This window comes from Mesoplodon bidens, assembly GCF_964165515.1.
Source record: "Mesoplodon bidens genome assembly, chromosome: 3".
In the NCBI taxonomy this organism is placed as follows: domain Eukaryota; kingdom Metazoa; phylum Chordata; class Mammalia; order Artiodactyla; family Ziphiidae; genus Mesoplodon; species Mesoplodon bidens.
Window position 1 is genome coordinate 61,018,897 of NC_138178.1, and position 18,683 is coordinate 61,037,579.

Consider the following 18,683-nt stretch of genomic DNA (forward strand, 5'->3'; position numbering starts at 1 on the left):
AAACTTAAACATGACCCTAAAAGTACTAGTCTAAAGGAAAAGACTGGTAAGTTAGCCTACATTACAATTAAGAACATCCTGTTCATCAAAAGACACCTTTAAGAGTGGAAGAAGAAAGCTGCAACAGAAGTAACCAATAAAGGTTATGTATCCAAAATTCATAAAGAACTCCTACAGATCAGAGAAAGACAGACAACCTAATTAGAAAATGGGCAAGAGTTCTGAACAGGTCCTTCACAAAAGAGCATATCCAAACTGCCAACATACTTACGAAAAGGTGCTTAAGCACATCAGAGTCACAACACAGAAATTTAAAATAAGACCCCAGTGATACATCCACTAAAATGGTTAAAATTAAGGAATCTGGCAATATAAGTGCTAGGGAGGAAGTGGAGCAATTGGGAACTCTCATACACTGCTAGTAAAGTACAACCATTTTGGAAAAAGAGTTTGGCATTATGTACTCAGGTTGAAGATATATATATATCCTGTGACTCAGTAATTCTACTCCTATATAACCCCCACAAAAATACATCCATGTGTCCATCCAAACTACATGTATCAGAATGTTCATAGCAACATTATTCATAATTCCCCCAAACACAAGCCAAATGTCCATCAATACTAGAATGGATAAACTGTGGTATACGTATACACTGGAATACTATACAGTAACATATGTGAGCTACAATGAAATACAATAATGTGGATAAGTCTTACACACATAAGGTTGAGTGAAATAAGTCAGATATAAAATAATACCTATTATATGATTCCATTTATATAAAGCTCAAAAACAGACAAAAGTATAGTGCTCAGGGATACATATTATAGTGGGAAAACAACAAAGAAAACAGAGTAAGTGATTAATATAAAACTCAAGTTACTGCTTACCTTTGGGGGAGAGAAAGGATTGCGATTGGAAAGAGAAAGAGAAGAGCTTCTGGGGGTGCTGGCAATGTTCTATTTCTTGACCTGAGGTTGGTATGTGGATGTTTACTTCATAATTCATTAAGATGCAGATGTATGTTTCTGTGCTTTTTTTTTTTAATGTGTTGTATTTCTCAACAAGTAAGAGCTCCTCTTCAAAGCTAACTATTTATGCAAATATACTACTATCTTTGAATAGATGGGACAATAAACTGACAGATTTCTGAGTTGATTTTGGGAAGAAGAAAGGAAGACATGCTGTCTCAGAAACAGAAACTGCTGAGCTAGCCCAAATGGTAAGGTGAAAGTAGAAGGTAGTTCTAAGGACATTCAGACTGACTCTTCCAAGCTCATGCCCTCTAAAACATGCAACAGGATGAATAGTAGGAGGGTGAAAAGACTGCTGTTCCACTTTCAGTTCTGAGAGCAAGAAGTAAAGAATATGTTAAGAAAAAGGCCCTCAAAACAAAAGGTCAGTCTGCAAATTTAATAGAGGATGACTACGGAAAAGATAGCATTGTGGAATGGACACAGAGCACAGGGTTTGGAGTTGGTATCAACACAGTGTTAAAGTCCATTATGACTGGTCAGAATTACATTATAAGTTCCAAGACAGCTTCTCATTACATATCATTGTGACTATTTTAACGAAGCCAAATGAACAACTAAAACTTAATGTGGTATAAAAGCCTCGGGGAGCTGGAAAAATCTGAGCTTACTCCTAGTATTCACTTCCCAGTATTCGATAAAAGAGCTGCCTTTGTTCGGCATTCATACCATCACCTGGCCGCCTAAAGTACTTCACTACAGGTTAGCTAAGAATTACTTAACAGAGCTGAAGAAAATCAAACTCCACAGGTCTGATCTCTCTTAAGATAGAATTAAATAAAGATTAAGGAAAAGCTGGAACCCCTACAGCCCAGAGTTCTCTTACAAGGTCAGAGAAAGTAAATTTTAAAGTTAATTACATAGAGCTTTTAGAAACATGGGAAAATGCTAATACTGTGTTAAAAACTGGACATAAACTGGTATACCTTAGGTTCTTTTAAAATCTGCAAGTATATAAAGGTATTTCCTGAGTGGAATAATATCCTTTATTCTCCATACTTTTCCATAGTAAGCATAATTTAGTTTTTTTAAATGGGATTTCTTTTTTTTATAGCAACATTCACTATATATTCTCTTTCAGTTGTTTTATCCATAACTGTTTTTCTATCATCACTGCAAAAGTCAACAGAGTGAAAAAGGCAAATATTTTCTTCACATTATGGTAAAAATATTTGACCTTGTGGACTCCCTGAGTTAGCAGTTGACACTTTGAGAAGTGGTTTGTAGTACCCTTTGTTCATTTTCCACTAGGTCTTTCTCTTATTTATTTGTAGGGGCTTCTCCTCATTAACTAGGGAAAATCAGACTTTGTGATATGAGTTGTAAATATTTTCTTACCGTATATCATTTCCCTTTTGCCTTGGTTATGGTCATTTTTGTCATGCATTAATACTTGATAACTATGCCAATGAACCTATGAACTTTTCTCTTAATGGTTTTATATAATAGAAAAACCTCCTCTACTCCAAGATCACAGTATATTTTTCTACCATAATAGGGATTTTATTGGTTTTGATTGATCACATAGTTTATGAACAATGTGTACCCAATTGTTAATATAAGTACTGAAAATCCTATAAAGCCATATTGTAATCCTTTTCTGAACAGTTATGCCAGTGACTTGCCAGCTTAAACTCTAGAGACAAATTATTCCTAAAATCAAGATTTCAACTACAATTATTTTCAAATGTTGATGAGTGTTAGGTCTAAAGTCCCACTTATCCACGATTTAATATCATACACAATATTCAAATTTCCAACCTCTCATTAACAAAGTTACTAGGAAAAGCTGGATTACCACTACCAAAGACATCACAGATAACACAGTTACGACAGAGAGCCAAGATCAAGAAGCAATTTAAGACATTACTATGCTTTTGGAGAGTTAACTATTTTCAGTTTGTAAAGCAAAATAAACTAGCACTGATTTCACCCTTTCAAAATGGGAGAAGGTGGAATTCCCTTCTTCTTAAAAAACATATTTGTAACTGAACTCATAGAAACAGAGAGTAGATCGGTGGTTGCCAGGGGCTGGGGTGTGGGGGAAATGGGTGATAGTGGTCAAAGGGTACAAATTTCCAGTTACAAGATGAATAAATTCTGGGGATGTAATGTACAGCATACTGACTGCAGTTAACAATACTGTATTATATGCTTAAAAGCTGCTAAGAGAGTAGATCTTAAATGTTGTTACCACCACCAAAAAAAAAAAAAAAAGTAACTATATGAAGTAATGGATGTGTTTAGTAACCTTACTGTGGTAATCATTTCATTTTATATATATATATATATATATATATAATCATCACATTGTACACCTTAAATTTACACAATGTTATATGTCAACTATACCTCAATGTATATAATCTCAGTATATATACTAGGAGAAAAAGAAAAACCAAAACACATGACACATGTTTTTAGAGCTCTATAAAAGTCACATTTAAAAAACTGATTTAAAAAATTCTACTGTGTTGTACAAGAAGTACAATACAGGGCTCACCAACTTGATAAATTATATTAATTTAATCACACTTGGCTTCAGTTTCTCTGTTATCTTAAGGTGTTTTTAGTTTCTTTGTTAGCTACTTCAGTCTGTTTTCCTTTTGCTCCCCTTTCCCCTTTTGTTCCTATTTTTTCCCCTAAAGATTTATCCTTTTCTGCCTCCTGTTATGTATTGGTTTCAACTTTTGTAGGGAAGGTGTATCTGGTAACCTTCTTCATCTCCTCTTGGGCTCTTCCATAACTGCCCTTTCAGCTGAATTGAACTTCTTCTTGGATGTTTTGGCAATGTGAAGGTGAAGAGGTGGAATGCTTTTGTGCCTGCAGGATACAGGGCAGTAAACAGCTCTGCAAAGCTAGGTTGCCTGAGCTGTAGGACATCCCTCTGTATCTGCAGGTTCTGCATTCTTGGATTCAACCAACTGCAGAATGAAAATATTTGAAAAAAATTTCCCTAAAATTCCAAAAAACAAAACTTGAATTTGCCACCATGCACTAACAACTATTTACATAGCATTACATAACAACTATTTACATTTACATTGAATTAGATACGGTAAGTAATCTAGGGATGATTTAGAGTATGCAGGACACCTATCCTTCTCAAACTATTCCCAAAAACTGAAGAGGAAGAAATGCTTCTGAACTCTTTCTATGAGGTCAGCATCACCCTGATGTCAAAACCAAAGACACCACAAAAAAAGACAATTACAGGCCAATGTCACTGATGAACACAGACATAAAAGTCCTTAACAAAACACTAGCAAACCAAATTCAACAATACATTATAAGGATCATACCATGATCAAGTAGGATTTATCCCAGGGATGCAAGGATGGTTCAATACCCACAAATCAATCAATGTGATACACCACATTAACAAACTGAAGAATAAAAATTATGATCATCTCAACAGATGCAGAAAAAGCTTTGACAAAATTCAACATCCATTTATGGTAAAAACTGTCAGCAAAGTGGGTATAGAGAGAACAAACCTCAACATAATAAAGGCCATATATGACAAACCTAACATCACACTCAATGGTGAAAAGCTGAAAGCATTTCCTCTAAGATCAGAAACAAGACAAAGATGCCCACTCTCATCACTTTTATTTAACACAGTATTGGAAGTCCTAGCCACAGTAATCAGACAAGAAAAATAAAAGGAATACAAATTGCAAAGGAGGAAGTAAAACTGTCACTGTTTGCAGATGACACGATACCATACATATAAAAAAATCCTAAAGATACCACTGAAAAAATATGAGAATAAATTAATTGACTAAAGTTTCAGGATACAAAATTAATATACAGAAATCTGATGCGTTTCTATACACTAACAATGAACTATCAGAAAGAGGAATTAAGAAAACAATTCCATTTACAACTGCATCAAAAAGAAGAAAATACCTAGGAATAAATCTAACCAAGGAGATAAAAGACCTGTACTTGGAAAACTAAAAGACACCAATGAAAGAAACTGAAGATGACACAAACAAATGGAAAGATATACCATGTTCATGGATTGGAAGAATTAATACTGATAAAATCACAAATACAACACAAGGCAATCTACAGATTAAATGTAATCCCTACCAAAACACCAATGGCATTTTTCACAGAACTAGAATAATTCCAAAATGTGTATGGAAACACAGAAGACTCCAAATAGCCAAACCAATCTTGAAAAAGAACAACAAAACTAGAGGAATCACACTCCCTTATTTCAAAATATACTGCAAAGCTACAGTAATCAAAACAGTATGGTACTGGAACAAAAACAGACACATAGATCACTGGAACAGAAACCAGAGTGCCCAGAAATAAACCCATGCTTATATGGTTAATTAATCTACAACGAAGGTGGCAAGAATATACAAGGGGAAAAGACAGCTTCTTCAACAAATGGCGTTGGGACAACTGAACAGCTACATGCAAAAGAATCAAACTGGGTTACTTTCTCATACCATATACAAAATAAACACAAAATGCATTAAAGACTTAAATGTAAGACCTGAAACCATAAAACTCTTAGAAGAAAACACAGGCAGTATGCTCTTTGACATTGGTGTTAGCAATATTTTTTTTGGATATGTCTCCTTAGTCAAGTGAAAAAAAAGCAAAAATAAGCAAATGGGACTACATCAAACTAAAAAGCTTCTGCCCAGTGAAGGAAGTTATCAACAAAATGAAAAGGCAGCCTACTGAATAGGAAAAGATATTTGCAAATGATATATCTAACAAGAGGTTAATATCCAAAAATATCCAAAGAACTCATACAACTCAACTTCAAAATGACAAACAACCTAATTAAAAAATGAGCAGAGCACCTCAATAGACATTTTTCCAAAGACAACATACAGATGGCCAACAGACACATGAAAAGATGTTCAACATCACTATCATCAAGGAAATGCAAATCAAAACTACAATGAGATATCAACTCACACCTGTCAGAATGGCTATTATCAAAAAGATAGCATGTAGGGCTTCCCTGGTGGTGCAGTGGTTGAGAGTCCGCCTGCCGATGCAGGGGACACGGGTTCGTGCCCCAGTCCGGGAAGATCCCACATGCTGTGGAGCGGCTGGGCCTGTGAGCCATGGCCACTGAGCCTGCACATCTGGAGCCTGTGCTCCGCAATGGGAGAGGCCACAACAGTGAGAGGCCCACGTACCGCAAAAAAAAAAAAAAAAAAAGATAGCAGGTAAGTGTTGGTGAGGATGTGGAGAAAAGGGAACCCTTGTGCACTGTTGGTGGGAATGTAAATTGGTACATGGAAGATTGTATGAAGGATCCTCAGAAAATTAAAAATAGAACTATCATATGATCTAACAATTCCACTCCTGGATATTTATCCAGATAGAACAAAAACACTAATTCGAAAAGAGATATACACCCCATATGTTCACTGCAGCATTATTTACAATAGCCCACATATGAAAGCAACCTAAATATCCAATGATAGATGAATGGATAAAGAAGATGAAGTATATATATGTATGCATGTGTGTGTATACACACATACATACACACACAATGGAATATTACTCAATCATAAAAAAAGAATGAAATCCTGTCATTAGCAACAACACGGATGGACCTAGATTATGCTACGTGAAATAAGTCAAACACAGAAAGACAAGTAATGCATGATTTCACTTATATGTGGAATCTAAAAAAACAAACATAACAAGACAGAAACAGATTAATAGATACAAAGAACTTGTGGTTGCCAAAGAGGAGGGGTGTAGGGGGATGAGTTAAATAGGTGAGGGAGATTAAAAGGTACAAACTTCCAGTTATAAAGTAAATAAGTCATGTGGATGGAATGTACAGCATAGGGAATATAGTCAATAATATTGTAATAACTTTTTATGGTGACAGATGGTAACTAGACTTATCATGGTGATCATTTTGTAATGTATAAAAATATCAAATCAGTATACTGTACACTTGAATATTGTAAATCAATTATATTTCAAATAAAAAAGTATAATGGGAGAATGTGTGTAGGTTATATGCAAATACTATGCCATTTTTTTTAAAGCAGGAACTTTATTTTTTTATTTTTGGCTGTGTTGGGTCTTCATTGCTGCGTGGGCTTTCTCTAGTTGCAACAAGTGGGGGCTACTCTTCGTTGTGGTGCTCAGGCTTCTCATTGCAGTGGCTTCTCTTGTTGCGGAGAACAGGCTCTAGGCATGCGGGCTTCAGCAGTTGTGGCATATGGGCTCAGTAGCGGTGGCTCATGGGTTCTAGAGCTCAGGCTCAGTAGTTGTGGCGCATGGGCTTAGTTGCTCCGTGGCATGTGGGATCTTCCCGGACCAGGGCTCGAATGTGTGTCCCCTGCACTGGCAGGCCGATTCTTAACCACTGCGCCACCAGGGAAGCCCTTTGCCATTTTACATAATGAACTTGAGCATCCTAGAAATTTGGTATCTGTGGGGGTGGGGGTTCTGAAACCCCTATCACAGTATTCCCTGTGGATCCTGAGAGATGACTATACTCCTAGCACTTTTATTTTAAAATTTTTAGTCATTAATTGATTTAGATCAACATTTTAATTTTTCTTGTTTTTTCCCCACGACTATCCTTTTTTCCTTCACCATTTATTGGATAGTATTACCTCTGAAATGCCACTCACTTTAATGTTTATGATTCTTTCTTTTTCTTTATTAAGGATTTTCTTAGTTTTCCTGCTTCCTTATTTTCTTATTATGAATTTTAGTAGCATCTTGTCAAGGTCCCCCCAAATATTCTTTTGTTGTTTTTATTGACATCACATCTGTAGGTAAAATGTTACAAAACTCTTTCCTTGTCTATGAGAATTTGATCTTTGGTCCATGTTCTAGCTCAGGACCCTGGAAACCTGATAAAGGTAGCATGTAAATGATGTTACTAGACAACATTGCCTCTGGCAAAAATTACCCTGATTGGCATCTGAAGAAGGAATGATAAATTATAAATATCTGGTTGGAACCTATATATTTAGGCTCTTTGAGTGTGGAGGCTGCTGGAATTAGACATATCCCTTGCAGGGACCCTGGAAACTATGTCTGGAATTTTATGAGAGATACTGACTCCTGTGGAGGCATGAAACTTCTAAGGTAGAACAGATCTGCAACCACTAAATGTGGACCTCTTTTTCCTTGCACTTGAGCTGTGACTTGAGAGACTAAGGATATAGCTAACACCCTGATGGTGGTGTGGCAGCACGGCTTGCTACGATGACTCTGGCGTAAAAGGAAGACCTTATGTTGTCTGCTGGCATGCTGTGCTTCCTGTCCCATATTCTTCTAAGTGATTCTGATGCCAAGTGTAGCTCACGGTAGTCTTATGAGTCTGAAAGTTTAGGTGAGTCTCAACAGATCCTCTCTCCATCCTATTGGGTGTTAGAACAATAAATGAATAGATGAATTTAGGAAGAACTGACATCTTTATATATTCAGTCTTCCTTTCCAAATGCATTTACTTGTTCAAATCTTCTTTTGTAATTCTTGGGGTTTAAGACTCTCTCTGTATAAATCTTCCACATTTCTTGTTCTACATTTCTTAAGTATATTCTTTGGTATTTTATGTTGCTGTTTTGAGTGCATGTGTGTGCTAATAAAAATGGGCATTTTTCTTCCATTATATCATCCAATGGGTAGTACATATCAAAGTTATCAATTGTACTCATACCCTATAATTTTAATTATTTTTTAGTTGATTTTCTTGAGTTTTGCATATATACAATCATAATGAAAATAGTGATAATTCTACCTCTTCTTCTAAATTTTATACCTATGATTCCTTTTTATTACCTAATTGCATTAGATAGTACCTCCAGATCAAGGGCAAATAACAGTGAGGATAATGGACATTCTTGCCTTTTCCCAGTTTTAATTAGAAAGCTTCCAATGTTTCTCCATTAAGCAAGATACTGGTTTGGGGAATATAATAGATATATTTTATCATGCTAAGGAATTATAGATATATCCCTATTTTAATAAGAATTAAAAAAATAATACTGTATAATTATATCAAATGCCTCTTAAATATCTATGAGGAGAATATGATTTTTTTCCTACAGATCAATTAACATGGTGAATTATGCTAATCGAATCATTCTTGCATTCCTGGGTTAAATCACACGTAGTCAAAGTTTATGTTTATGGGCCACTGAGCTATGCTTGCTAATATTTTAACTTGGGATTTTGGGATTAATACTCACAGATGAGGCAGTTCTGAATTTATATATCAAGTGTTTTATTGATATACACATATGTGTATATATATGTGTGTAAATATATATATATCTCAGTGTATCAAGTCCTGTTCTATGGCTTTACAATTATAAACTCATGTAGTCCTGTGAGTCTGGTACTATTAACTCCAGTTTATACATGAGAAAACTGAGGCATGGAGATTAAATGACTTGCCCATGTCACAATAGCTAGTAATCTGGTGCTGGGATTTAAACACAAACGTTTAGTCCAGAGCCCATCCTGTACTCTGCTGCCTTTAATACTTTTGTGTAAAATTTTTGTTAGTTTTTCTTTTTTGGGCAGGGTGTTAAAAAGTACCAATGTTACACTCTTTTCATAAAAAAAGACCTTTTCCCTCTTAGCTCTGGAACAGATTAAATTGTATTGTTATGTTTTTAAAGGGTTGGTAAAATTCCTCTGTGAAACTTTATGTCCAGTGTTTTTAAAAGAGGAAACTCTTAGACAACCTTTGATGGCCTCTGAAGCCCTGAAAAGATCAAATCCAAGCTACTAATCCTGGAATTTAAGAACCCAAAAACTTATTTGCTAATTCATTATATCTTATCACTCTTCCCTTCCTTCATTCTTACCAAGAAATCTTACATTCTAGCTATTGAAGTTTATTCAGTGTTCTCAGGTATTAAGTCACCTAGCTCTCTATGCTTCCCTACAGCTTTCTGAACAGACAAGATGAGATTTAGTAAACTTAACTACAATTATTTATATCTTTGCTTACTAGACTGTTAATTTATCTAAAGAAGAGATCTTGTCATTTCTATACCTCCAGCACCTAGCACAAGTGCCTAAAACACAACAGAACTGTAACATTTTTGTTGAAAAAATGAGTGAGAATAAATGAAAATGAATCAATGAGTGGGGCTAGGAAGACAGGTCTCATCTGCAGAAGAGAACAGGAAGGAAAAAAAGATGTGTCTGAAGTGTAGTCTAAAATGAGAAGTACCTCTGAAGAAACATAGATGGAAGGTAGTCTCATTTTTATTTAGTAAAACTGTAAGTTTAAAAATATTAAATGGGGCTTCCCTGGTAGCGCAGTGGTTGAGAGTCCGCCTGCCGATGCAGGGGACACGGGTTCGTGCCCCTATCCCGGAAGATCCCACATGCCGCGCAGCGGCTGGGCCCGCGAGCCATGGCCGCGGAGCCTGTGTGTCCGGAGCCTGTGCTCCGCAACGGGAGAGGCCACAGCAGTGAGAGGCCCGCGTACAGCAAAAAAAAAAAAAAAAAAAAAAAAAAATTAAATGGATTTATAATACTGAATTGAATTCATGTTTTAGCTCTACAAAAACCTTCCTAAAATAATAAAAGAAACATAAAACTATGAATACCATAGGACTGTCATAACTTCACTACATATACATAAGGAAAAAGTTCAAGGGAAATATAAGTATTCTAAAATATTAATAGAAAATTGTGATTTTCTTCCTGCTTTTTGCACTTTACCTTACTGTTCAAATTTTTCCACAATGAGCATGAAACAAGCATGTAAATGTGTCTTTTATGTAGAAACACAAGATCTTAGATTTATCAAATGCCTAATTTTAAAAGATATTATATACTATAAGAGAAAGAAATAATTCCAGTCATTTGAAAATATAAAATAGTTTATCTTTCAAGTTCTGTGAGAAAACAGCTTCTTTAAAAGCACTGAGTACATCATTATACAAAAAGAGCTAGTATTAAGTTTCAAATCTGAATTTTTTAAAAAAGGAGATATAAGAGTAAAATGAAAATATTTAACAATCGATTTTTAGGATACAACTGGTAGACCTAGCAGCAAAAATTGCATAGGGAGCCACCATCACTTATTTTTGTCTAGTATTCTGTACTTTTTACTCTCTAAACACTCAACCCACCTGGCTCACTCACTCTGCTGTTTGTAAATCTTCACCTTCTCTTCTCTCACATATAATCCTATCATCCCAAGATCACAGAATCCTTATATTTCCTTACTTCCTAACTTCTGCCTTTTATTCCCCAAACCTAATTTTCAGGCCTCTTGAAAAGCGTCACGTTCCCTTGCCAGATATTACTATATAGTTCTTCCACTCCTATGGAATTCTATCTACAAGAATTCCCTACATAACTTTTCTTCCCGTTTGTCCACATCTGAGAGAGATGATTTCAAGGCTTCAAAAGAGATGCTTCTTTCACAATTCACAAAAAAGAGCACAAATACTGTCCTCCTTTTGCCTACTCTCCCAAAGAGGTCCTGTGCCTAATCCTCCTCACCATTGGCACTGCATGTTTCCTGCATGTGGATCTTCAAGTAATGCCTCTTGCTTACCATCATGATCTCTGAAAGAGGGTTCCGGAGGAATAGAAAAAGCAAGGGTCTTCTGGTTGTGGTGTTATCAAAGACAACACTACACGTTCTTATTACAAGAAAAAATTATTAACTGTATGTGGTGATGAATGTTAGCTAAGCTTATTATGATAATCACTTCACAATATATACATATATCAAATCATTGTGCTATACCTAAAACTAAGAATGTTATATGTCAATTATATCTTTAAAAAAAAAGATTAATACTACAAAAATACCTTCTGGTCAGTACCAGAAACAGTAAGAACACTTTTATATTCTCAGAAAATCTTCATTCTCTGGGTCTGATTCTTATTATGTCAAGTCACCTGAATGTGAACAGTAGACTTAGACAGCATGCACTAACATAAGGAAATGACAGGACCTTTTGCTAGAATCAAGTCCACACTTGGAATATCTTTTTCCTTTGGAGCTCTTCAAAGCTGCCACACTTCAATTGATTCTTAACTTTCCAATTATTAATACTTAACTTCTGGAAGGGCATTTCTTGCTTCTTTTGGTGTTGTCAGTTTCATAGCTTACCCCCACAGATCCACAATGATACAGAATTGCAGGTATGCAAATTTCTAACAGAGACATGCAGGTAAGTTCTTCAATAAGCCTAGATGGTGCAAAATTTATAAGTACTGCCAATCACTATGAGCGCCGCAAGAAAATCCTGAAAAAACTTAGAGCAATTTTAAAACTCCAAACTAAGTGAATAAAATAGCAACTGATACTATTTTTAAAAATTAGAATGTTGTTTTTAAAATGCATTTTTTAGAACGCCTGTTCAACTAGACTCATTATGAAGAAAGCACTCCACAGTTAAAGTTTTGGAAGTACTGCACATTATATCCTAAACTTTGTTTGGCTATGAAAACCTTTGTGTGTAACATTTTTCAAGAGGATAATTTGTGAGCGTTCTATAGATTAGTAAACTTTATTTCAAATTATATTCTTCATATTATACTATCTTAAATAATATTAAATCAATACTTATGTTTAGAACTATAACAAAAATAAGTTACAAAAAAAACCCATTTATTATAGAAGAGGCATAACTGGATGGACTGTGAGCATATCATATTCCAAAATCCTACTCTGGGAATAGCCTAGTCAAAGATTATGCTCCATAAATCTAATTCTGTGGAAAGTACATGGTAGCAGAAACATATTTTCAAAATGACATGATCAGGATTCAACCTATTATAGTGATGGCAAATATGATTACTTACAAGTCAAGAGTCTCCTAACTGATATATGGCTGCCAGTCTTGCCCATCTCTAATCCATTCTTCTTTAGAATGCTACCAGCTATTTTTCTAAAAGAAATGATGGTGACATTCCCATACTTCAAAACCTTTCCATAGCTCCCAAGTGCTTCAAAAAGGGAAAATTCAAAATTCTTTTTTTTTCTTTTTTTTTTTTTTTGCGGTACGCAGGCCTCTCACTGCTGTGGCCTCTCCCGTTGTGGAGCACAGGCTCCGGACGCGCAAGCTCAGCGGCCATGGCTCACGGGCCTAGACGCTCTGCGGCATGTGGGATCTTCCCGGACCGGGGCACGAACCCGTATCCCTTGCATTGGCAGGCGGACTCTCAACCACTGCGCCACCAGGGAAGCCCCAAAATTCTTAATGCTGCACATCTGGTTCCAGTTTACCTTTCCAAACTCTTTTGCCACTTCCACACCACCTGCCCAGCTCCAGCTACACAAGGCAGTCATTATTCACAGATATCTGTTTCGTGCTTCTTTGCCTCTGCAATTGTCGTTCCCCTGTCTTTTCACCATTTGTTAAATTACTACTCATCTTTTAACACCCAACCCAAATGACTTTTCACATTGGCAATAATATAACATACTTTTCGAAAATTCATTTCACTCTTCATTTCAGCAAAGTCACCATTGTATTTAATTACAGAATAGCAATTTTTTTCATCTATAAAGACCTGAATACTATTGACTTTGATTAGTTTATTTGTAGTGAATATCCTAAAACTAACTGCTCTCTCCTAGATTCAATTCTTAGATTCAATCCCTTAGATGCTGAATGAATACCAAATACGTCCTAGACACGGTCTTGTTCTTAAGACTGGGACTAACACCGTTTCTACAGCTAGATGCATATGCAATAGGATGTTAAGTGGGATTTTTCCTCTTGTTCCAAACTTGTGGCTAAGATCTAAAGCTGAGGATAATTAAGTAGCCCTTCTTCTAGCTTTAAGGAGCCAAGAGTAGTTGGTACCAGCTTCTCCTCTCAGGGCTTACTGAGAGTTTCATTTTTTTGAACCAATACTGTAATCAATATTCTAACACCTTTCCCTCAATGTAAATCTAAAAAGGCTAAAAAGAAAGGTGGGTTATTGGAATTTCAGGGAAACATAGCGTTTATGAAAAGAGGATATTCCCTCCCCTCTTACAGGAAAACGGCAGTGTCATCACTGAATCCAGAAGGTAAGAATCAAGGTTTGAGTTCATCTAAAAGAAAGGGAGACTGGTATTTCATTCCATTTGGTTGTCTGTATAGGCAAAAGACTTACTGATTTGCAACTCTGTTATATGCACAAGGGAAAAGAGAAGTGGGGAAAGAGTGTGGTGGGAAGAGTCAGATAGAGAGGTAGGCAAGACTTACCCACCTTGAGTTCTTGGGAACCAAGAGGAATGAAAAATGTAACCTTCCCCCCAGTGTGCTTGTAGGCCCTAGAACTGGCCATGGGAGGTAGATCTGATTGGGTAAAGTGCTGAGGCAAAAAAAAGACATACATATCAGAGTCACATGGTATGAATGCCATCCGTCAGGTTTAGCCAGAAGGTGTAACCAAAGCAAGGGACTGCCAATGCCTATAGCCTTCTGCTCACTGTCAGCAGGGTCAATTGGAGATACCACTTATCTTCATTAAGCCTATTGACAATGAGCTTGAATAGTAGTGCTGAACAACCAAGAAGACTGTCACCTCAATACTGGCATAGCACATAGAATTCTGCCTCTCCTATATCACTCCTCTCAGTTTCAACACCAGAGGAAGAAACAGCACAAGAAAGAGAGTGGGCAGGGACTTCCTTGGTGGTGCAGTGGTTAAGAATCTGCCTGCCAAGGCAGGGGACACAGGTTCGAGCCCTGGTCCTGGAAGATCCCACATGCCATGGAGCAACTAAGCCTGTGCGCCACAACTACTGAGCCTGCGCTCTAGAGCCCGCGAGCCACAACTACTGAACCTGCGCTCTGGAGCCTGCGAGCCACAACTACTGAGCCCATGTGCCACAACTACTGAAGCCTGCATGCCTAGAGCCCGTACTCTGCAACAAAGACAAGCCACCACAATGAGAAGCCCGTGCACCGCAACAAAGAGTAGTCCCCACTCGCCACAACTTGAGAAAGCCCAAGCGCAGCAACGAAGACCCAACGCAGCCAACATATAAATAAATAAATAAAAAATTTTTAAAGAACAAAAACAAAAAAACCAACTCTTGGAGCCAGGTAGGTTCTGGAATTTAGAAATTAAAAAAAAAAAAAAAAAAAAAAGGAAAGAAAGAGGGAGGGCAGAAGTGTGTGACAAAAAGAACCTACTCACTCACCCCCAAAGTTTTCAGCCCCAGATTAAGGTCTAGTCTATCCTGGAAGAAAGTGATGAGTACTGATTAAGCCTGTGGCTGATGTTATAATATGAAGATATAATATGAAGAGAACTAAGTCTTAAATACTAGACTAAGACTAGAGCATTTAAAAATTATGGAATAGTCACAAGATGCTGTTAAGGTAGTTGATATCCAGTAGGAAAGGGGATTTTGACAAGGTAGAGTTGGAAGGCAATTACTAGATAAAAAGCAAAACTGACTGACATTTACATCCTAGCAAATTGACATCCTTAATGAACTGGTTACACACAGATGGATAGTCTTTGCAATTAGTTTCCATATATATTGGTGTTCCATCTCTCCATTCTTTTTTTTTTGTATGAAATCCTGGTATGAGATCTATTATACTATTATTATTTAAGTCTAGAACCAGTCCATCAATTTGCTCACTACTACTTGCAGCACTGTCTAAAAAATGCTGAGTAGATAACAGTCATACTTCTACGTCTAGGAAGACACCATCAAAGTCACAGATAGGAATGGGCAAATAAGCATTTCTAATGATGGAGGATGCTAAAAACAGTAATAGGTTTTTATGTAATAAAGGAAGAGACTGATGAGAACAAAGCTCACTGAGCAGAAATTTATTTGATACCTCAATGCTTTCAATGTTCACCTTTCAATGATCCAACCAAAGAAGAAATCCACAAAGAGGCTTATTTGACAAAGAGGAAAAACCAGTATATTATAAATGGACATTGTTCAACTGCATGACACAGAGGAAAGAAAATAAAGGTTCTAAAGAAAGAGAGCAAGAGAAAAGCAAGTGAAGGTTGATCAGGAAGTGGGACCTGAATTGGGGCTGCACATGGAGGGTAGACAGGCATGGATGATAGACAGAGCAGAACAACTCCTGGATGGATGAGAGACAATAATGTAAAGTGGCTGTGACACATTGCAATATTAATACATACCGAGACTGAATTGCGGGTAATGCTCATAAATCTAACTGCAATTAGTACAGGTTTCTGGATTAGGAAGGACATGAAAAGGAAAGCAGAAGGTTAGAATGTACATGTCATTGCCCCATTAAAGAGGTTTAATCTTTCAATGGAATGAATATATCTGTCTTCTGCAGCATCAGCAAAAAAGCACAGCTTGTCTACCTGCTTTGAAAAGTAGCTTTAGAGTAAAAGGTCTCTTCCTGTCTTCCCTGGATGGGCACTGCTAACTTGGGCCTCTCAGAACTGAGTTCATAAAAATTCATACTACAGAAAGGGTTTCTTTTTTTTTTTTTTTTTTGCGATACGCGGGCCTCTCACTGTTGTGGCCTTTCCCGTTGCGGAGCACAGGCTCTGGACGCGCAGGCTCAGCGGCCATGGCTCACGGGCCCAGCCACTCTGCGGCATGTGGGATCTTCCCAGACCGGGGCACGAACCCGTGTCCCCTGCATTGGCAGGCAGACTCTCAAGCACTGCGCCACCAGGGAAGCCCAGGGTTTCACTTTTAAATGGGGTTTCTGTTTTCATTTCCTGGAGAAAAGATTCAGCATGTGTTCTGTGATGAGCTTTATTTAATACCTTTACCGACTGGAGAAATTCTGTGTTTATGTTTGTTTTTAGAGAACACCCTTCATTAACTTAATCTACAGACATTTGTTGTGCACTTGTCCTGTGCCAGGCAGTTTAACAGTAAAGGAAGAAACGGAGTTACTTTAATGCTAACCTGAGTATAAACTACCAAGCATAGAGGAAGTATTGCTGGGCCTCTGCAAAAACATGGGCACAATGATGGGGAAGCCTGCTTCTCTTTAGAGATTTCCTGGGGATCTGATTGGGTGTTCACTAATACAATTTTGTTTTACAATTCAGGGGAAGGGTAGTAAATGGGCAATAATTAAACTTTAATGCAGCAATAGGTTTCCAGTTATCTAGACCCTACTGATTATTGGTCAGTGTGAAATGGAGTTGTTTATATATAGGTCACCAGTTACAAAGGAAGATATTAAACAGACAAATGGGCAAATGGAAGAAATAAATTATCATTTTTGTAAGGCTTTTTTCAAAACCTAGCAACAAGCCCTCAAAGAAATATTTATTTGATAATAGTAGACTCATAGTGGAGTTCTATATCCTATGACTCACATTCTTGCAAGTGATTAAGTTCTCTACATCACAGAACTATTGGTGGGACCACCAAAAGTGACATGGTTGAGGTTGGGAACAGATGGTGGAAGAAAGTAGACTCAAAAGTTAGGGTGGGTTACATTTTCAGAGAAAGGACAGGAAAAGAAAACAGGGCAAATTATTAAACCACCAACATTTTACCCAAATACTTGATTTTAAAAATTCTTCATAGTTAACTGTATCCTGTGTATATAACTAAAGACAGCTCAAAGAACAAACATGAGGCATACATTGTACCCTGAGATAAGGTGACTTTTTTTTTTCACTTGTTCCATGTGAAAAAGATTCAGAGAATAATCTCTCTCTACACATCATAATGTGTACTTAAAATCTGAGGAAGGCTCCCATTTCCCCCTGTGATTCCATGTCCTGCATCTTACCATTGATCTACGAATCAGTGACAGCCTGGTCTTTGCCTTATTCTCAGCAAATTCCAGGCTACTGATGTCTTTGAGACGAGCCTTGTATTTATTCATTTGTTCCACAACAATCAGCTCCACACAGCTGAAACAGGAAAAGAGAAAACTGTTAAGTGCTGAAGTCGATCAAATAAATTGTAGCACCCACAGACTATTTTTCAGCTAAGTGTGGTAGATAGTTGGAGGATAAAAGAAAAATCAACATCCCTTATTTTATGAGCTCAGAGACAGGGTTTATAATGGTGGTTCACAACTTTGGCTGCACTTTAGTATCCATCTGAGAAGCAGTTATAAGTCCCAATGCCTAGGCCACACCCCCACCAATTAAATCACTCTCTGGGAATGGGACACAAACACTAGGCTTTTTTGAGGAAAGCTCCTTTTGCAGAAAAGGTTAAGAATCACCACTCTAGAAGGAAATCAGAGGTCCATGAAAAAAGGGCAAGGTGAAATACAGGAATATTGAAGTATTAAGACCAAAGGGATTCAGAGTCATAAGACTACAGTTAGACTAGATTACAGGAAAACACAAAGTATATGTAATTTGGTAAAATGGTATTTTAAAATACATTTGGAAACTATAATCATTCCTAAAGAAAAGCCAAATTTAAAAAATAAGGCCCTTCAAAACAAATGATGATTAGTTGAACAGAACCTAAAGGAATTTTTCATCTTCAGCATAAAAAAGCCCAGTGGCACCTAGCAATCTTATTAAAAACATATGAACTTAAAAAAAAAAAAAATCATTTGCTAGGGGAATTCCCTGGCGGTCCAGTGGTTAGGACTCTGCAGGGGGCCCGGGTTCGATCCCTGGTCAGGGAATTAAGATCCCTGCAAGACACGCATCATGGTCAAAAAAAAGAAAAAAAAAAAAAAAGAAATCATTCACTATGT

General features: G+C 36.9%; 1 protein-coding gene across 7 annotated transcripts in view; it reads right to left on the bottom strand.

Annotated features, from left to right (window-relative positions):
• Positions 1–18,683, bottom strand: part of MYO9A (myosin IXA) — a 284,585-nt gene that overhangs the window by 11,694 nt on the left and 254,208 nt on the right. For all 7 annotated transcript variants that reach the window (XM_081228009.1, XM_081228011.1, XM_081228012.1 and 4 more), the window contains one exon: positions 17,751–17,874. In XM_081228009.1, the coding sequence (XP_081084135.1) occupies positions 17,751–17,874 (124 nt within the window). The remainder of the gene's footprint in view (positions 1–17,750; positions 17,875–18,683) is intronic.